Source organism: Pteropus alecto, unplaced genomic scaffold (genome assembly GCF_000325575.1).
Source record: "Pteropus alecto unplaced genomic scaffold, ASM32557v1 scaffold224, whole genome shotgun sequence".
In the NCBI taxonomy this organism is placed as follows: Eukaryota; Metazoa; Chordata; class Mammalia; order Chiroptera; family Pteropodidae; genus Pteropus; species Pteropus alecto.
The window spans coordinates 1,390,020-1,412,565 of record NW_006436289.1 but is presented as its reverse complement, the minus strand read 5'-3'; the positions used below and the strand labels follow the sequence as shown (position 1 = coordinate 1,412,565).

At 35.4% G+C, this 22,546-nt stretch overlaps 1 protein-coding gene and 1 pseudogene across 5 annotated transcripts in view; both read right to left on the bottom strand.

The window, feature by feature from the left end:
• Positions 1-22,546, bottom strand: part of SIK3 (SIK family kinase 3) — a 215,824-nt gene that overhangs the window by 48,043 nt on the left and 145,235 nt on the right. For all 5 annotated transcript variants that reach the window (XM_015590132.2, XM_015590133.2, XM_025047456.1 and 2 more), the window contains 2 exons: positions 1,570-1,694; positions 888-1,011 (listed from right to left, as the gene is read on the bottom strand). In XM_015590132.2, the coding sequence (XP_015445618.1) occupies positions 888-1,011; positions 1,570-1,694 (249 nt within the window). The remainder of the gene's footprint in view (positions 1-887; positions 1,012-1,569; positions 1,695-22,546) is intronic.
• Positions 9,682-9,800, bottom strand: LOC112480472 (annotated as a pseudogene).

Sequence of the window (22,546 nt, the reverse complement as noted above, 5' to 3'; positions counted from 1 at the left end):
AGCATTTATCATTATCTGATATACTATTAAGTCATTAATTCTAAGGAGATTTAAAGTTATTTATTTAAAGTACAATTCCCACGTGCCTATACTTTGCTACCTATTTAAGTGGACCTACATTCTGTATGTTGTTCCTTAAAATGAAAATATGATTAAGCAAAACTGAATAGATTGCTTACTGTACAGTGTCTAAAATGTTTTTCTTATATGCATATTAATAGTGATAAAACACTGTAGATTCTGGATATGTGGTGTTTGTTTCCAGTGCTAATTTTTTCCAAGAGCTACTTACCTTATTGAAAACATTTAAAAAGTACTTTTAAAAAATTTGCATATGGGGGATAAATATCATAGAAGTAGGAAATGTAGCAGCAAGTAGCAGCAAGACTAAGGTGTAAAGGTTGCTTGATCCTTGGCATTTATTACCACATCTCAGTTGGGTCCCACTAAACAGAAATATTATCCTGAAAAAGGGTGGGCGAGGGAGTGAAGGACAAGGTGAGACAGGAATATTTATTGCCTTGCTACTATGTGACGGGCCTATGGACTCTTTACATACATTATTTAATTTAGTCTTCATAGTAACAGTCCTAGCAAAAACTGCCAGCCATTTATAGATGAGGAAACTGAAGCTTAGACAGACGTAGTAACTGCCACACAACACCAGCTGCTATGTGCAAAGCCCAGACCCAAACTCAGACAAATGCAACAGGGCTATCTATCCGATGCCAAAGTCTGCACAGTTCCTATAGTACCTTGCCTCCGGAGGTACCAATTCAGCAAACTGGAGCTAAGAAAGGATGTTAAGAGGGCTATTTATACACCCCCACTCAATTCCTAGGATAACTTAATAATCTAATGAATCCAGTGTGCTTCAACTTCCTTACCTGTGGACATAAAAAATGGGATGCGGAACTTTCCACTCAACACTCGAGCCCGCAGATTCTGCAGTGTGCTCCCATCAAATGGTAGGGCACCACACACAAGCACATAGAGGACCACTCCAAGGCTCTGTATCCCAAACAGAGAATACGTACAATTAATTGCATCAGAGGGAACAAAAGAGGCCATTATAGTATGTGTCTGAAGAAGATGTGAGTCATGCACAAGATAATGGAATAAACTTTTTCTTCTTTTTCTTAAATGAGAAATAATATAGGGCATTGTCAAGGCCACATCATCTTTAGAACAGTTAACATTCTTCTTTGCTTCCGGACATTAATTTTGGGTAACATATCTAGAATTTCAGTACTCATCCTCCAGGAAGAACGCAAGTGGCAGCAACAGAAAGAATCTCTGTTCTCCACAAGGGCGCCCATTCAAGCTTGCCCTTGGGGTTTTTTTTTTTGTTTGTTTTTTTTGCAGATGCAAAGGGCGAGTTTGAAGTCTGTGGCTCAATCCATAAGATAAGTGTTGGCGGAAAGACTTTGCACAAAGAATTGGGGATTGAAAGAACAGGTAAGCAAGATCTTAATTCACGTCCAGCATTTTGTGTTATCCAGGGTGGGGACAGTTTCATCAAACAAGGATAACTAATGCTATAGTGTGTAAGAGAAGGCAGTTACATACCCAGATGTCCACTTTGGGCCCATCATATTCCTTTCCTTCAAAGAGTTCGGGTGCAGCATAGGGAGGGCTGCCACACCAGGTCTTCAACAGCTGCCCGGGAGTGAAAAGGTTACTGAAGCCAAAATCTAGAAAGGCAAATGGACATAACTCATGTTATCTTAACCAGCAAATATTACTTTCTAGTCACTAGAATAAAGGTTCTAAGCCACTAAGTTTGAATATCCAATGTGAAAAAAGAACAATTAGAAATTATATAACCAGCCACTTAAAACAATAGTGAAATAGAGATACGGATGAGCTGGAACGCAAAAAATATCTGGTTAACTAAAAGTTAACATGATTGGTTTACTTCAGCAAAACTAGCACTGTTCCCTTAAAAAACCTAGGCTGAGTGAGGCGAGTGGTACTTGTTTCCATAAGAACAAGAATGAAATTGGATGATTGATGTTAAGACCACATCGGACTTAAATACATGTAAGCCTACTCAACTAGACCCAAAATTTTCATGATTATTTTTACATATGACAAACATTTATGACCATTGGAGACACTCTGACTTAAAAAATTAGACAAAACCATGGTGATCACTTCTTTAGGTATATAAATGTTAGATAAGTATGGTGTACACCAAAAGCTAATATAATGTTAGCTATGTTTTAATAAAAATTTTTTAAAAATTAGACAAAGTGGCATTATTATTAAGGTGGTTTATTCAAAGTAGAGAATATGTAACTTATTTATAAATTGAACAAAGAAAGAAGTTACATTTTAATTTCAATTTCCTTTGGGCTTCAACTTCCCACCTTCTTTTATCTACCTCCCACTTTTTAAAAACAGAGTAGATGGAAAATAGGAGGGATGAGGTTTGGGGAAGAATACTAAAAAATGACCAAGGATGATAAGCCAAAGGATAGAGAGTCGCTGACTTATACTTTTATGTGTATAAATATTTATTTGAACAGCTTGTATGTATGAGAGGCTAGAACTCCTTCCTGCCCCAGACCTACCACATTCCCTGTAGTCACAGCATCTGAGAATGCTGAGAACCTCCTTATCCTCTCAAACTCTCTCCCCCACTTTCCTAGTTTTACTCTCATTGACAACTGTCTGCTATTTGCTTTTCTTCTTTCTACCTTCTATAGAAGGTGTTTTCTAGTAAGGCTCTTTGCTATACATTTTCTTAAAGCTAACTCTTCTGTTCCCGTAGCTTCCACTAACATTTGTTTGGTAATGATTCTCCAAATTTATATCTCTGACCCTGGTATCAACTCTTAAGTTTCTGACATGAACTTCTAATACTTGCCTGGAAAGAAATACCTCAAATTCACCATTTTCCAAAATCAAATCAAATCTGCTCTTCCAGGGATGTTCCCATGGTCATTAACAGCATTACCACCCAATTACTAGGAACACTAGAGTCATCTTTCCTTTCTCCCTCTCCATTTCTCACTTCTAAGTGGTAAAACCTTTACTGCTTCTACCCTATGTGTCTTGAATCCATCTCTTCCTTTCTTTTTCCATTCCTACCATCTCAGTTCATATTCTTACCTCTGACCTAGATTAACACTGTTGCTTACTACTTGTACCTATTTCATTTTCCTCTAAGCCATCCATTCATAGCACAGTGAATGTTACACAAACCACACTGCATTACTTCATCACTCAAAAACATTTGGTGGCTCCCTTCTGCTTACAGAATAGTATAAGTCTCTTAGCACTGTCGTTTAAGGTCTTTCATAACTCAACTCCACCCTACCTTTCCAACTTATCCCTGGCCATTCTGGCATTAACGGATTACTCACATCCTGTGTTTATGTGCCTTTCTTATGCTATTTCCTCTCTGTGCCATGTCTTTTCCTTTCCTTTCTACATTTGAAATATCACTCATTTTCAAGGCCCAGCCAAATATTACTTCCTGTATGAAGCCTTAACTGATTTCCATTGCAAAATACCATGCCAATGGCTTCCTCCTCTGTGCTTCCATAGCCCTTTGTTTATACCTCTACTTCCCAATTACAACTCTGCCTTATATTATACTTAGTTATATCATGTATTTATACCCTCCACTAGTTAAATAGGAGGGATATCATTTTATTTATCCTAACCTCCACGCAGTGTTTTCATACACAGCAAGGACTCAAGAAAGGGTCAGTAAATTAAACTGCAATAAAATTACTGAGCCAGTCTTCTTATCACCTTCTGGATACTGGAGTCTTCTTATCACTTTCTGGCTACTGGAGCCTTCTTGTACTGACAATGGCAGCTGGCCAGGTACTAGGGCCTCTACTTCCTAGTCATCCTTCCTAAGGTTCTAAAATGAACTTAATGATCGCAAGGGGCTAAGAGGTCAGGGCCATCATTAGAATTATTATAGCTACTTCTATGAGAAATCAAATGTTCTCATTCCTCATTGGAAAATGCCTCTTCTATCAAGTCGAACAATGAATTAAAAAGTCGAGTTTAGATTTTCCTAATAAGCAGCTTAAAAATACAGTAAATTTCTCATTTTGAACGATGAACGTTCTATCTACAATTAGTAACCTTTCTACCCTTTCACTCTGCTGGGGAAGGGAAGGCACAAACTTAATGGCATGAGCTTGTTTATTATTCTACCAAACAGGAAATCTTTACAAAAGAAACAATATCAAAGGGAACTACTTTCAGCGATGGCTACACTTGGATTGCCATTAGGTGTATATATGAGAAATGAGTGTGCAAGAATGAATGAGATGATTGGGGCCTGACAATTAGAGAGGGTCACATCTGGGGAAGCACCTACTTCCACAGCATGTCCCAGTCAAACAGCTGGCTTCCACAACGAGACCCAATGATCAATAGCAAAATTTCAATTTCAGTAAGATACAGCAACAAAACCTCCATCCCCTTGCTCTTATTGCTTATTACATACCAAGCAAAAATCCTGTAGTCTTGTAAACCTGTCAAGGGGTCTCCTATAATCATTCCAAATATTGTTCTTACTCCTAACTCTAAGGTGTTGCACATATAAATTTGCTTCTCTCTGCCTGCTATGACACTTTTCTTTTTTTTTTCCCCATTAAGTCCAGCTTCCTGTGATGAATGATTCTGGGATATTCCAATTCGTTCTTTAATACGCCAAATCTAACAGGTTCTGACCCACCCTCCCTGTTCAATATACATATTACTATAAACTGATAGTTTTATTGAAAACATATTGCTGTGCCTCTTCACAAGTATTTCACATTAATCTTCAATACTGCTGTGCAACTTAAGTTAAAATTCTGGCTGGTTCATTGTCCATTTGGCTATAACATAACTTATTTTTGAAAAAGTTAAATTATGGATGTGGGAGAAGCCTCAAATTATTAACATATACTAAATCTGGAACTCATTTTGAAAGTCCAGTTCCTTCTAATCAACACTTCAGGGACTGAATAACTAGGATGGGAAGAACAAATCTTCTTTATTCTCTCAGCTGCTTGCAATTGGGAACATTTTGCTACACATTTCATGGAGACTGGAAAGAAAAATAAAAGCAGTTAAAAATCAAACCAATATATATTTGGGTTTTGTTGGTAGTTTAGGGAAGTACTAGGGGATGTGTGGAAGTGGAAGTGGGATGGGGTACACGGAAAATAGACAGACGTGGAACAGAATTACTAAGATTTTTGTTGGTTTTTAGTTATTTACACATATAAACATCGGAAAAACTATAAGATGATCGAAATTAGAAAATTCTCACAACAAAATTTAAAGAAATGAATGAAATGAACTAGGAAGAACTCTTGCTGACTTGGATAAGAAATGCCAAAGAAGCAGGGAAACAAAAACTTTTAGAACTTAAGTTTGCTCAGTTACCCTGAACTCGAAAACCTTATTTCCATTGAATGGGATTGTTCATCTTATTTTGGCTCTGGAGCTGTTCTTATAATGTCTTTCATTATGTACTAAAACTTCTTATTCTTAATGTCTCTTTCATAATCTCTAGGTTCCTCAATTTCCTTCACTTGTCTATACCACACGTACATATGGAAGCCTCCCAATGGGTACATAGTGTTGGATCCTATGAAAGAACCAAAGGCAGAAAAGGTATGTTCCTATGGAAGGACTCAAAAAGGAAGTAAAACTTAGTTGAATGGCTAGGATATAAGGAGGCAGAGAGGGGATGTGAAAAGGGTATTCTGAACATTGGCTAGGGAAAGCATAGCCAAGGCAGAGGTATGTGGCAAGAAATAAGATTACAAAGTAGCATCAGGCCAGACAAAATACAGCTTTAAATGATAGAACAAGGACCTTAGACGTCATCCTGTGAACCAGTGCTTTTCCTTCTTTCCTTTACTTCTTTTTATCAAAAAAAACTTAAAAATTTTATTAGACTTCAGATACAAAGAATTTGATTATAAATTATCATCTTTGGTTCATGACAGTCTCACCACTGCTCTACTCGTGGCCTTTTATTTCGATTTTCTTTCCTACAGTCTTTTCTATAAAATTTGTTCACCCATTTAAAGTATACCATTTGGAGATTTTTGGTATATACAGAGACTTGTACAACCATTACTTCAATCAGTTTTAGAACATTTTCATCACCCTAGAAAAAAAACTCTATACCAATTAGCAGTCATTCTCCATCTGCCCCATCCCAACTCTCCCACAAATGCCCAGCCCTAGGCTAATCAACTCTGTCTCTTGGAGTTCTTTAATCTGAACATTTCATATAAAAGGAATCATATAATATATGATCTTTTGTGACTGGCTTCTTTCATTAGCATGTTTTCACCATGTTGTAGCAGGTATCAGTAGTTTATTTTTTATTATTGCTGAATAATAATAATAATATGTAGTATATACCCATAGTACCGGTATACTACATTTTATCAAGTCATCAGTTGACAAACATTTAGATTGTTTCTACTTTTTGGTATTATGAATAATGCTGCTATGTACATTCATGTTAGTTTTTTGAAGATGTATGTTTTAATTCCTCAGGTATATATCTTGGAGTGGAATTGCTGGGTCCTATGGTATAACCCCATGTGTAACCTTTTGAGGAACTGCCCAAACTGTTATCCAAAGTGCCTGCACCACTTTATATTCCCACTAACAATGTACAAAGGTTCTAGTTTCTCCACATCCTTTCCAACACTTATTATTGTTCTTTTAAAAAAAAAAATTAAAACTATGCTTTTGATTTTGCACCTCCATGATTGTTAATGATGTTGATCATCATTTAATGTGTTTCTTGGACGTCTGTATATCTTCTTTGGACAAATGTCTATTCAAATCTTTTGCCATTTTTAAACTGAGTTGTCTTGTTATTGAGTTGTAAGAATTCTTTCTATATTTTGGATACAAGTCCGTTGATATAATCTGAAAATATCTTCTCCCATTCTGATGATTATCTTTTCCCTTTCTTGATGGTGTCCTTTGATACACAAAAGTTTTTCATTTTGATGAAGTTCCATTTATCTAGATTTTCTTTTGTCACTTATGCTTTTGGTGTCATATCTAAGAAACCACTACCTAACTCAAGGTCACAAAGTTTCACCCCTTCTAGAAGTAGAAATTATTTTTAGCAATGCAATGAGCATCCCTGAACCTACCAACTAAATCAAAAACTACTATCATGATAATTACATCTAATCATAAGCACTACCCATTCCATCCCCTTATCCTCTCTCCAACCATTGATTTTCAACCCCGTCTGTACATCAGAATCACAAAAAATAACTTTGGAATGACTCACAAGCCTTACCTTTCACCTACTGAATCTCCTGGAAATAATTTAGACATGTGAATGTAAACAAACAAAATATGATTCTTTCTGAAGAGGTTTGTGAACCACTCTTAGAGACAATGAGGAGTCATCAAAACTTTTGGAACAGGCAAGTGACATAGTAAAATTAACCTGAAAGCAAGACTAGATTAAGTATGAAGTTGAAGGCTTGTGATAAAGGAATAGTAAAAAAAAGGAAAGACGATTTAAAAAATATTTTTTAAAAGACTGAACAGTAGCTGAGAGTAGGCTGAACACATGAGATGAAAAAGGAGTAAAAAGCAGAGAGTAAGACCATGCATGCATGTCTGGCTGAGCAGATTAGACCCATAAGACTCAAGGAAGGTAGAAGTTGGTTTGGGAAGAAAAAAAATATATATACATATTTTGTTATGTCTTGAGTTTAAGAAGGTAAGAAAAAATTCAAGTGAAGATGTTCTGAGGAACTGAGTAATGAATGAATAAAATTTTTTTGAAAGAATAAGTAAAGAAAAAGGAACATCTGGGAATTAAGGCTTAGAAAACACCCATAGGTACTTCCTATTCCGCAGGCACAGGAATAGAAAGAAGATGCAGCAAAAAGGAGAAAGACAAAAAGAAGAAAATCAGAAAAATATCATTGTAATAAGGAAGCTGAGAGAGGAGAAAAACATTTCAATGAAGGAAAAGATGGTCTGCAGTATCCACAGAATGTCACCGAAGAACTACGCAACTTTTATCTGGAGAAAACTATAATGATAATTATTCTAGCTGAGAAATGATGTCATTTCCCTTCAGAAGTTTTGTTAGCTTTTTAAAGACAAGCTAAATCACAGGAATGGATTATGAACATAATCCAGATTCTGAATCATCTAGAATGTCACACTGTGAATAAAATAAGCATTTATCATGTCTGATGACAAATAATAATTCTGAACTATTAGTACATTCATTCAGAGTACTTAGAAATGAATAGTGTGGCCATGCAGCTGAGTGGCAAGAACGGTGGAGGGAGATAGGTATCTTGAGAAGATCGAGAACTGGGCTGTCTTTGATTCATCTCTCTCAGTGTAGCAGTTTTCCCATTTGTGCAGCACTGTGAATTATATGGAATAAAGTAAATAAACTTTTCTAAAGGACACTCTGTCAAGTGCTGTGTTACTGTACCTTGTATTTATTACCTCACTGAGATGAGCATTATTTTTGTTTTACGTCTGGGAAAGTGAGATTCCTTAAGGTGGTAACATGCCCAAATTTAAAGATTTTTTTAAAAAAATTACTAAGAACAACGGTGAGCCTATAATGCCAGCATGGATGCTCTCAAAGCTTATACACATACTGTGCTTTCAGCATCATGTTTATGAGGTAAATGTACATCCCATAAGTAATTTTATACAACTTCCAAATTCTTTAATTATTATAGTCTACTGTTTTCATTAGACTTGAGTGTCAATACTCTGCTCTGCTGATGTAATTCCCAAAGGCACATAGTGCTTGAGAAATACTGTGTGTTTACAAGTTTCTTTAAAAATGGTGCACTAAAACAGGCACTGCATATCAGTGGGAAAAGGATAAATTTTCCAATAAATGGCATAGGAACAATTGGTTTTCCACATGGAAAAAAATAAAATAGGACACTTTCCTCACACTATATCCTAAAATTAATTCTGGGTAGATGACAGACTTAATATAAAAGGTAAAACCATGAAGTTTTCATAAAATAATAAAGGAGAATATCTTTATAGCCTCAGGGGATGGAAAGCTTTTTCAAACAAGAAATGAAAAGCACTAATCAAAGGGAAAGTGGTAAATTTGGTTGCATTAAAATATTAAAAAGTCTATTCATTTAAAAACATTTTAAAGAGAGTGAAATGAGAAACCACAAAATGAGAGAAGATATTTGTAACACATAAAAGACTCATATCCTTGCTACAGAAACAAAACTCCTATAAATCAATAAGACATACAACCCAGTAGAAAAATGGGCCAAAGACTTATTTAAGCAGACATACTTCACAAAAAAAGGTCAACAGACATGAAAAGGAGCTCAATATCATTCTTAAATAGAAAAGTAAACTAAAACCACAATGAGATAACCATTACACACTCACCAGACTGATAAAAATCACAAAGTATAACAGTACCCAGCACCAGGGAAGACATACAGGAATGGGAATGCTCACCTGTGCTGGACACCAGGTTGGGCGTTCTCAAGTTAACGCTGAAAACGGACATACTGTATGACCTGGAAAATTTACTCCTAGGTTTATACCCTTAAATGTTTGAAAATACACATTAATGTTAAAGAGTATACCAGGATAAATGTTTATTTTTATTATTATTTTTAATTTTATTATTTTAATTTTTTTTAATTTTTGTGCCTACAGCACTTGGTATTCCTAGTTGGTCTCCCATCCAAGTTCTAAACAGGTCCGACCCTGCTTAGCTTCCAAGATCAGATGGGATCAGGCTTGTTCAGGGTGGCATGGCTGTAGCAGGATAAATGTTTACAAATGCTCTGTAGTTGTTTAGTAAAAGCTCCAAACTGAATAATCCAAACAGCCATTGATAGATATAATGGAAAAATATTAAGTTGTAGTATATTCATATCATGCAATACTAGATAAAAGTGAATAAACCATAGCTAAACAAACATGGATAAATCTCACACAGTGTTGTGAGAAATAAGACAAAAATAATATATACAGCATGATTCTATTTATACATAGTTCAAAGACAAACTATACTCAGGATGGGCCCGTTGCACATTATATTCAATATAAATGATAACTGTTGGAGCAAAACTCCTGAGGGATGCATTAAACAGGTTGTATAACTATTTAAAAAAAAAAAAAACCTCTTAAGCAAATAAGTGATTAACACAAAAATCAAACAGCGATTACCTCTTGGGGAAAAAAATGAAGTTGTGATGAAGGCAGGGGTACAGCCTGAGCTGATGAAATTACTATTTCCTGATTTAAGTGGTAATTGCACAGGAGTTTACTTTGTAGCAATTAAAGTGTACATATACAGCTGAGGCACATTTATGTGTATATACACAATATTTCATAATAAGCAAGGGAAAAAAGAGAAAAGAATAGGTTCCTTTTTCTCTAGCCCACCCCCAACTCCATTTCTTGCTGTTCAGAGCCATTTCACTGAGATCTAAGCTCCATTATCACAGGGCTCCGGAAGGCAGGGATCAGGCTGTTTTTCTCACCAATAATTTTCCTAGTGCCTAGAACAGTGCTTGGAAGAAGAGAAGGCATTCAATATCTTACAAATGATTCACTGATTAACTAAAAACAGAGAGGGAGGGAGAAAAAGTGGAAAGAGAGGAAAGTATAAAAAAGAAAATAAATGCATGAGAATTCAGAGCAGCCCTTGGTGAACAGCTAACAGGGTAGAAACTGGGAGTGTCTTGCTAAAACTGGGATCCTACTGAAGTTTTTGTTGAAAACAGCAATTATCTTATATAAAGAACAGCTAACTATGAAGGCTTTACATACAATGATAAAATCTACAGCTGTAGTTAAATACAATTTAAAATGAAAAGTATATATTTTAATGACATGTGTAATGACTATCATAATGGCTATTAGGCATAAATGATAGAGTTCACTAATACAAAAATATTAGAATCACTTTTATACTAATAAAATAAGTACTACTCAGTAATTCGTATTAAGGACAAAGATAGCATACATTATGCTTTGGTGTGAATGTTTGTGTCCCCCCAAAATTCATGTTTATTTACTGGCAACAGGAAAGATTTATGACCTACAGATGCAACATTAAATTGATGAATATTCTTCTGGACAATACTGTACAGAAGACAAGGGAGAAGCAACAGAAGAAACTGCAGAAGAAACTGATTAAGACGGACACTCACACCCATACAACAGAAGCCATATGGGTGGAGTTGTTCTTTTCATGTGGCCTATGGTCACTTACTTCTCCACTCATAATGGCTCCTAACATAATTTGTTAAGTCTCTTTTCTAACCCTTAACACCCTTGTTGGTTAGCATCTGTCTGCAGGCTGAAATGGTATCTTATATTCCTTTCTCTTAATACAGAGTAGTAGACTCTAATTTGAACCACATGCCTTTCTTCAAGGGATGATTTAAATACCAGAACTTTACTATCAATTTTGAGACTTGAAATTCTTTTGTTCTAGGCAATATCAGGAGCCCAGGGCTATAAAGGGTAGTCATTTTATAGTCCTGAAAGTAAGTATATCATCAATGGGGTATGTGTATGTGGTCAGGGGAAAGAGGGAAGAACGGGTGACACTAATTTAAAAATCAAGACAACTGCAACAAGAAATTTTCTTATTTGGCCCACCATTTCAGAGTGATACCCTTGACTTCTTTTTTTGGCTGACCAAGGAGCAATCCAAAACAGACAGAAACAAATTAGACACAGCCTAGAGCCAGTTCCAATGTTCTCAGTACCTGTTAAGGTAATACAGTACAGCTACAACTGACAGCCAGCCCCTCCAGGAGTAACTTATGCTTCACTTCATTGCTGCTATAAGTAAATAGCTTGTAAGTAGGGGGCAGAAGGAAAAAGTGAAGTGAGAAAATATTTATCCTAAATAAACAACCTCACTAGAAAACACTGCGACAAGATCCTTCATATTTTAAAATCTGAAAGCTTCTGAGTACTCATAATCCCAATACTGCCTTTGCAATTAGAGACAAAGACCGAGAACAGAAAAAGTTTTGGTCTTTAATTAATTCCTCTATGAACTAAGAGGCGGGAGGGGTAAGCTATCAGGTGTTCTTGTTAGAAATGACCCAAAGAACCAAAGACCAGCACTCAGGTAAGAATACTACATAAATAAGATTTAGATGTTATAAGGACTGTTAAAATGGAACATGACAGATAAGGAACTGATTTTCCTTTTCCCATACAATATTACTAACCTAGAAATCATGTGACTCAAACCTTTACTTGGAATTGAACAAAACAAGAGTCTACTGTGTGGCTCTCAGAATTACACTAGTGATAAAGGATGAGTTTCAAAGTTCCCGGGAGTTGCTGTATTAATTCACTCTTAAAAATGGGTCTTGGGAAGTCCTCAGTGTTTAGCAATCACTCCAACCCCTGGCTGAACTTCCTGAGTAGGAGCTAATAGAGAAGTAATGCCAAAAACTACTGACTCACAGCCTGAGCATTTATATGCAAGAGAAAATTCCTTCATGGGAAACAAAAATCAAGTAATCAGCTTATTTGTGGGGAGGGGGAGAATTTGGTTTAGTTTAAGAAACCAAGGGAGGTCTAAACTGGAGAAGGGGAGAGGGTAATATTCATGAGATTGAAGCTTTTTGGAAAGGTATGTCAAGAAATATGATAGTACTATTTTGTCACAGCTGCTGCTCCACATCCGTCACTAAATCTTAGCCATCTCCTGATCCTCCTGAACTCCCTAGCACTATATATCAGATATGATCACTATCTCTGCAGAAAATAAAATTTTAAAAACAAAAATGCTGTACCAGCATTACATTGGCATCTTCAATGAATGACGTATATATTTTCTCCCAAAGCTTTAAAATACCTCAGTAGTTAGGATCACTGAACTCAGCTATATTTTAAAATGAGGTAATAAGCCAATCCTTTCCACTCTATTACAGATAACACTAGCCCAATCCTTCTGATAAAAAAACAAAAAGTTCTCCCCAACACGGGATCTTTTCATTAAACTCAGTATTGAGTAGATGTATAAAGAAAGGGTTGTAATGAAACATTTCCATAAGACTTGCAAACAATATTCATTGGAATTCTTTAAAACGTTAATACACACTATTACAGTCACAATTCTAAATCATATCACTTAGAATAAAAGTCCAATCAATCAGGTAAATTTCTAATATTGATAGGTGACAATATTATACAAAATTTTAGTGTGCCTTTTATAGACCATGATAAATCAAAGTCTTCTTAAATACCAAAAAAAAAAACAAACTTGAAGATAATAAATGGAAATATAGTATATAGGTATAATAACACTATTTTCCTAATGAAAAATTAAGACATTTGGCCTTAAGACATGGTCTGCTTATTTAAACGTAAGCAGAAGCCTACTTTGGGAGAAAAGAAGGTATGATTATTATATATGAAGTTCTAAGGTGTCACCCAGAAATTAAAAGCAGGTAAGAAAATACCTTGTTAAAGTTAATAGAATAACATAACTCAAATGAGAACGAACATCGAAAAATAACCTATCTAAAAGGTAATGTGTAAATATAATAGGAGTAGGTACTCCCCAAGTTTCTGAGGGCTCACTAATGTGTTATTAACACAAAGTGAACAAGACACACACAGTCCCTGCCCCCATGGGGGCAGATCAGTCCCATGGAGGAGGCACACATGAAACAATCACACATCTAACTATGTAACTATAAGCACTGAATGAGTTTTAGAGAAAGAAGGTCAGGGGCAGCTAGTATATGATAGAGGCTTTCCTGAAGAAGAGTCTATCAAGAGTTCAGAGAATTTCTCAATCTGATAAAAATAACCAAGGTTATATTTGGACTAGAATGTAAAGAAAACTGTAATCTATTTAATAGCACAGGTACCCAGTACTTTCCAACTTTTTTTGACTCAAAGTTCTTTCAAAGGAATACTTTATCATAATAATCTCCCAAGAAATTTTTTAAATAATTTGATTTTTGCATGATTTATGATAAAGAAATAACTTTAAATAAGATTTCATTTTACATTAGTATATTTTAAAAGTTGATTTAAAAGTTCATATTTAAGAAAAATTCATTTTTCCATTTTACCAATGATTCACTAATTTATTTAAATTATGTAAGAAAGAGTATTAATTTAAAATTGATATGTAATGTTTAGTTTGAAAACCATATATATTTTGAGATTATAATATCTAAAATAGCGAAAAACTTTTCATGACCTGGTATTTGGAATGCTTACATTTTTAAATCCAAGAAACAAACTTGTCTATCTGAATTATTTTCATGTTTTATTTGTAAATGATGAATGGATAAGCAAGTTTAGACTTCTTTGAAAATATTATACTATGAACGTGGATAGTCTTTATTCCCAAGAAAGTAAACTAGATATTATAGATATGTATGTGTATATGTATGCATTTATATATAACATTTTGGTTTCTGAAGTCCTAGAAACATCTTGATATGCTACATGTGATCAAATGAAGAGAATTCATGAATTTGGTAAAACTTGTTTTGAGGCATTTTAGAATTTATCATTTTTATCTTCATTACCTTAAACATCAGTTTTCCTTATGCCTTATATTGTCCAATGGTCCAGTGCAGATGTAAATTTAACAAAATATTATGAAAAACTGTATCCTGGTTGAAACTATCATGACAGTCAACTACTTCAACTGAGCAATAAATGAAAAGACTGGGTCCGAAGCATACTCATTAGCTCCCTGAGAGCAGGCAGCCCTTCTTGATTTACACTCAGGGCTCTCAAAGTATTCCATTTAAGGAGGATGGAGAGACCAAACTTATTACTTCATTTATTGACTTCTGAAAAACAGGAAAGGCAAGAGAAGTCATTATTACTTTTCATGACATGAATCTCCTGGAACACAGAGAACCTCTAAAAATTCAGAATTCAATGGCTGGGAAAAGATATTGTAAACTATTTGAGGTGTTAAATTAAGAGTGGTTTCTGTGTGGCATGAGCAAGGCATAGTGAAAGATCACACGTCTTAGGATTGTTTTTAGAGAGTAGATGAAATATTCCTCATGATCTTGTAACTCCTTTCATTTTGAATCTATGCCTACCAATAGCTGAATTTTTCTCAGTCTGACACTTGAAAAGCAAATATAAATATTATATTCATTCTCTTATGACTTTAAGAAAACCAATGAAAGTCTCAGGATTTCTAAAAATGGGAACTAAAATTTGGACTAATGGGGACTCTTAACTAATATTCTGTCACCTAGAGAAGAATGCCTGCCTAAGGAATCAATTCCTACTGTGATCATTTTGAAAAATATACAAATATCAAATCATTACATTGTATGCCTGAAACTAATGTAAATTATATCTTTAATCCCCTCTCCCCCCCAAAAATAAATAAATGAAGTTTTGGATGCACTCAAACAAAAACCAGTCCCTCTTTTTGATATCTCTTTTATATTAACCGTTACTATCACACCTAACACAACACAATAAAGAATTCTTCAGAGCCTGAGTGAAAAAGTACTCTGGGTGATCCGTTAGTCCCTGGCCCCAACATCAACCTGTAATCGAGGAGCTTCAAGACCTTGTAAGAAAAATAAAGTTGGGGAAACATGGTCTTAGGTACACTTGTGAAAATTCTTACAGTATCTACATCCACTAGTAGAATTAAAACAACATTCCAAAGAGAATATCCCTGTCCTTTAAAAATATCATAAAATAGGAACTACAGGTACTTCTGTATCTAATTTCCTTCAACCATCCCTTACTTGCTTGAGATCTTTCAAAACCGTCATTTTTTGCAGCTTTAATAAGACACAGGTATGTTAATTTTTCTTTGTTCAAGATATTATGTTGATTAAAATGTGACTTTTCCTTTTAATCATCACTTATCCACATTTTATTAAATGCTGAGCCCAACATGGTTCAGAGACAAGGAACAATTTGAAATTTTGAGATGCTCTGGTAGGTCCAAAAACGCATGCCCTCTTTCACACAGCTCATCTCCTTTCTCCCCACAGATGGAGGAAGCAAGCTCTGAGGCTCTGAGGCTCAGGTTTCCTTTCCCACAACTTCTCTTCTTTTCCCCAATGCCTCAAAGCAAAAGCTTCCAATTGTTTTCTGCCTCCTGCTTCCGTCTTCTTTTCCACTGTCAACCTCCAATTCCCTTTTTCCCCTAATTATTCCCAAAATATATAAATAAATAAATGATTTTCAATGAAAAGAGACTGGCATGCAAATCTTTGAGGTTGAGAAACAGTAATAGAGAAGTCAATGTGCACAAACTAGAAGTCTGTATAAGAGGAATCGATGGTTGGGCAAGAAATTCTTTATTCTCAGTTTCTCTAACTGGTCTATGTTTATATATCCTCAGACATAATGCTGTAGGGTGCCAAGAATTATGTGAAATCATAGGCTAAATAAAATACATCTTCCTGGAACATCAATTTTTTTTCTATGTTAAATAAAGTTGAATGATTTTAATACTAAAACAAATACAGACATGACATCGAGGAGAACATAAAATGTGCATGCATTTTAAAGATAAATGTGTTTAAGGCGAGCCATTTCAGACTATGTAATCAATCCACCCCACGTCTCACCCCATCCCACCCCGTGTTGAGTTCATCCCCTGTGTTGGGGGAACTGCAGTGGGAAACTCAGAAGCGATGCTTCTTCTGTGTTGGTAGCATAGCTATTGCAAGTGAGGTCCTACAAATACAAAACTGTTCTTGAACCTAGCAAGGTACAATCACTTTTCAAGAAGAGTAAGTCCTTACTTATAACCTAGAACCATGAATGACAAAAAATCTGCTCATGTGAATTATAACTTTAGAATTTTTTCATACAAAATAAGTCAACTGTGTGTACTTAAAATGCCTTTTGAGTGAAGGTACGTTAGTTTTTCATTTATAAAGCTCCATTCTCAAGAATAGGATTCTGAAGAGAGAATTTTTCAAATTTTATTTTCCCAAAGGTCAACACACATTAAATTTGCTTAGCATCTTCTAGTTGAAAGTCATACACCATTTCAGGATGAGTACGCAGGTTGAGGCATTACGATTCCTAGGCTTTACTATGACCTGAATTAAGGAAAGTCACATGACCTCTGTTGGACTCAATTTACAACGTGTCAACCAGGGAGGTATAGTGAGTGATTGATTACTAAATAAAAGGTGTTAGGATCATGACATAAAATCTGGGATTGATATGATGAATACTGTATAACTACTTTCCATGAACAGTCAGGGACATCCTTTATCATCACACTGTGAAGGAGTTCTCTGAAATCGAAGGTTTCCAACCTTTTTTCCCTATATGATTGTATCTCAGTATTTTCATACTGGTGGTGAAAGGTCAAAAGTCGATAGACTTATGAAATGTTTTAGTTTCTCACTGAAAAAATGAAATAGTCTCAGTCTTACTACATTAAGGTCAAAAATTTCCACAGTATCTTAATTCCATGCACTCTGGAAATTCTTTCCAAAATACTGGCTTTGCTGTAGTTCAGTACTTCAGATCTTTGCAGGCTACTGATTGCCAACTAAAACAATAACACCGGAGTGGAAACTATCTCATGGAGACCATTCTGGGAGTCGACATTTAAAGAGTAAAGTTTCCAACTTCCTTAGGTTGGAAAAGAAAAGTTTCCACAATTTTCAAAACATTCTCATAACGTCTGAGTATTTCAAATAACTTTGCTTCAGGGAGTAAGCAAGCTACATTTAGGTTTTTGTTCTTGGGCAATCTCTTTTAATACAGAAATTTCTCTACTTAATCTTTGGGGACAATTAAAATTATTTTCATATAGCAGGGTATCAACCATTGACAGCTTAACATAAACCATTAATAAGAAAATCTGATTCCTCTATTTCCAAACATATCTTTAACTAGAAGTTCCCTTTTCCTGGCTCACTTGGTGTGCGTGCTCCTTCTCCCCGCCTCCCCCTCTTTTGATGCCCTTTTCTTCCTATTCATGAACACTACTACCACCCTTATGCATGATTTTACTATTTCACAGCTTTTTAACTCATCTTCCTGTCCCTTCCCTCTACTCCCATCTTTTTGTCTTATCCACCCTGTGTCATTTATTAAGCCTGGTATTCAAATAATTTCACAATCTATCAATACATACTCTCCTGCCTTCTCAGGCATGACTCCCCTACTTGAGCCTCCTCTCCAGCCAAGCTGCTTTACATTTTCTGAAAATATGCCATATGCATTCTTCTGCTGCTCATGCTGCTCTCCAACTCAGCTTCTCACTGCAATTAAAATAAAATCCCATATCTTCACAATGTGCGTAAGGCCCCACATGAACTGGCCCTTGCCAGCTCTCTCACCCCATGTCCTTCTACTCCCCCCTGTTGTTTATTATCTCCTATCATTTTAACCTTTCTCCTATTCCCTCAAATACGCTAAATTCACCTCTGTCCAGCCTTTGCATTGCTCTTCCTTCTGCCACGAAGGCTCTGACTATCCTGGTTGAAAGCAGTCTCTCTCCCACCAGCCAGCTATTCTATCGCTTTACTCAATTTTATCATTTTCAAAGCCCTTATATGAGAGCTTATTTGTTTATGTGTCCCCCCAGCAGAACATTGGTTCCAAGAGACTATTTTATCAGCTGCTGTATCCCCAGTGCCTAGGTCAGTGTGAGCATGTTGCAGGAGCTTTCTTAACATTTGCTGACTGACTAATCCTACTAGAATTATCTCCTCTACACCTACACTTTAAAGAATCCTGCTTAGCCTTTAAAATTCACTTCTAGTATCATGCCAATGGAGTGTTTATGTCCTCATCACTTCTACCTAAGGTTCAGATCAACAAAGTTACTGAGCACCTACTACAGAGCAGATATGTACTAGGCAGTGGGGGTGACAGTCCTTGTGGCATACACTATCTAATGGAATTTTACAAACTGAAGTGGTTTCTTCATCATCTAAACTCCTGTGGTAATTAGACTGTACAATTAATGTGATAATGAATCACAATATGCCTTGTAACATTTCTTCTATATTATCAAACTATAATTCGGTAGCTGTTAAACATGCTGTCGGCCAGGCATGCTGGCTACATGCCGAGAGCGCCACGTTGTGCTGCCCCAGTCCTTTATCTGTTCCTCTGTGGATCCTCATACATCTGAGGCATTAAAAGTGAAAGGTGAGAGGCCAAGAATCCTATTTTTCTCCCAGAATTAGACTCTACACGAAAAAAATTTGCCTGAGTGCTCTTTATAAAAAGTTCAAAGTTTTGGAAAGTTAAAGGTGTGTTTTGGAAACCTGTATTTGAAATTCTAATGTTTTCTAAGTAAGCTACATTTGCATGCTAAATATGATGAAATTAAATGATATATGTGAAAATGCTTTGCAAAGTACTTTATAGATATGTAAAATATAATTTGTGTTATTTAACTTTTCAAAGGTCTATGCATTTTTTTCGCATCAGACTGTAAATTCTCAAAGGTAGGAGTCATGGCTTACCCTTCCTTTTTCTCTTCTATGGTAGCTGAGCAAAGAACCTTTGTTAACAACAGTTAAGGTTTCAGTTAACTACTATAAATTCTTTGTTCTAGACTTGGCAACTGTGCCTTTCAGAAGTAAAATTCTTTATTCTGAAAACAATGCTTATTCTCAATTACTAATGACAGAAACAGGTTTGCTACTGCCATTAAGAAGTTCTTAAAACTAGAAAGAAAACAAAGTTATTTGACTGGGTTTTATTCTCTCTAGAAATAGCAACAGGACAAAGATTCACAGGTAAAAATTTAAGTGCAAAAACTCTTAAAGCACAGAAAGATGATGGATCTTTTAAATACCTGTAACTGAAATTTACCTTTTATGTCCAGGAAACACATATTCTCTTGAAGAGTGCTAGCATGAGCTTTTATAATAGCTAGATTTAATAATATAAAGTATTAAATATAAATTGCCACATTAATTCATATAAAAAGTAAAAATACATTCATGTAAATATGAACATCCCCAGAACAACTTATTCATCTTCTACATTTGAACAGGATGCATAATCTTTTTATCAAAACCACTTAGGTACACACTGGCATGAAGAAAACATAAATTCCTTAAATTTCCTAAAATGAATTTTTGTTAATTCCACATCAATTTGCTACTAGAACATACAAAATTATTTTCTAATGAGGTGCTTAAGACTAACAATATTTTAAATAAAACAAAAAACTTTTTTCTCTCATGTGTTTCTTTCATAGTAGCTCCTCCTTAACTGAGATTTATAACAATTCATCAGAAAGACCACAGAAAAGATCAAAGATCTGAAAGTTACTTTTAGCTTTTAGAATAAAAAGTTGATTTCATTACTTATCTGACCTTATCCTGTCAGAATCATCCAACCTACCTCTTCGAAATTACTCATGCTGTAGTCAGCTTCAACTAGAAGCATCTCTCTCACTGGTCCATTAAGTTCAAATAAAACTCAGCACAGGAGAATGGGAATTTGATCTAACTTATGTATAAGAAAGGCAGTTTAGGCAATGATTGAGAAACTGAACAATGGTGGCATGTAGGAAAGAATGCATGAGCAAAGACAGTGCTAGATATTATAGCAAGGCATAAAACTAGAGGTGTTCGTTTATTTTTTGCTTTGCTCTAAAAACAAATAATAAAAATGCAGACTTTGGGTTAATGAATTTAAAAATCTTGCCAAAATAGGTGTGTTAACACAAAGAGAGCCCAAGCCTGGCTGCTAGCACCCCTAGGAGTCTGTTAACTACACATCAGCAGGTAGAGATTCCTATTGTGACTACATGGGTTTTTTTTAACTATTAACAAAGAAAAGCATTTAAAAATCTCCTTACTCAAATATTTGTCAGTAGAGTTTCTGATTTCAATTATCACTGACCAGTGCTTTTACACTTACTTTATCAATGCGAAAACTGATAGCCATAAAAATTTCCTTAACTAAATCAAAACGATTCTAAATTCAAAATCAAGAACCAAGGAAGCAAACAAAATTTTTTAACCTTTGGTCAATGTAGTTACAATAAAACCGTAGAAGAAATAAAGGTCCTTCTTTTAACTCACTATCCTAATCGATAATCCAAAGAACCCTAAAACATCTATGGCAGACTAAATAGCACCCCCAACGCCAAAGACATCCGTGTCTTAATTCACAGAATTTGTGAATATGTTACCTAAGTAGTAAAAGGGACTTTTGCATATGTGATTATGTTAAGGATCTTGAGATGAAGAGATAGCCCTGGATTATTCAGGAGGGCCCAATGTAATCATGAGAGTCCTTATACAAGAGAAGTAGGAGAATCAGATTAGGAGTGAGAGATGTGACAATGGAAGCAAGAGGTGGAGTGATGTGAGCAAGGGGCAAGAGCCAAGGAATGCTGGGGCCTCTAGAAGCTGAAAAAAGCAAGGAGACGGATTCTCCAGAGCCTTCAGAAGGAACCAGTCTTGCTAATACCTTGATTTTAGCTTTGTAAGACTCATTTCAGATTTCTGACCTCCAGAACTGTAAGATAATAAATTTGTATTGTTTCAAGCCACTAAGTCTGAGGTAATTTGTTATAGCAACGATAGGAAATTACAATGAATAATTACAAAAGAAGGTTTAAAATTGCTAGTCCTTTCCATGCTATCCACTTCTGTGAGAACTACCAGCATCCAGATAGCTTTGGAGAATATAAAACAGACATAAGGGCAAAGGAAAAATATGATTTTATGTAAGATAAAGAAAGTATCTAACTCCTACTTACCAGGTAGTGAGCAAGTGCAGTACTCTAAGAGCTTAGAACTATATGAAAGTTCTACACAAGAGTATATCTGTCAGTCTTAGATATATAAAAAGCTAAGATGATGGTCCAAGGGTATAAAAGTAGAGCCTGGAAAGTGAACAGACTTATCTACACACACACACACACACACACACACACACACACACACACACAAAATTGTCAGAAGAACCACCAATCTGCAAGAGTACATGTAAGGTAGTTTGACCTATAATGTAACATTAATCTGAACTTTCAATTCCCACCCTTTTAAGGAGTGAAATCTTTAGAATTGTTTTTTACCTTGGCTTTTTGAGGCAATTATATTCTAGCTATACTTCAGTTTTCTATGAGACTCCCTTTTTACCTGGGAGATGTGGGACACACAATGCAATACTAAAAACTGTCAGGAAACAAAAATGGTTTATTTTTACATTTATAGTTTCTATATACACTGTAGTCACTTTCTTCTATCAATAGGTGGTGGGCTTGTATTGGTTAGGCAAATGCTGACAGTTTATTAAAACTGAAGTACGAGTAATTTGAGGCAGTGATAAGTGCTTTTCAGGTACCGTCAGATGACCAGAAGAGTGAAATTTGAGGAAACAGAAATGGACTCTCTTTAAATTACTTTAAGATCTATTCTTCCTAAATTATCATAAAACTACAATCTTTAGAATAAGCATGCTCTGTATTAGTAGGGACATAAGTCAACCTTCTCAGGTGGAGCTGAGAAGATATACAATTTTAGCAGTTTTCCTCACTACTTTATCTTGTCTTATTACTTATATTTAAAAGGGACCT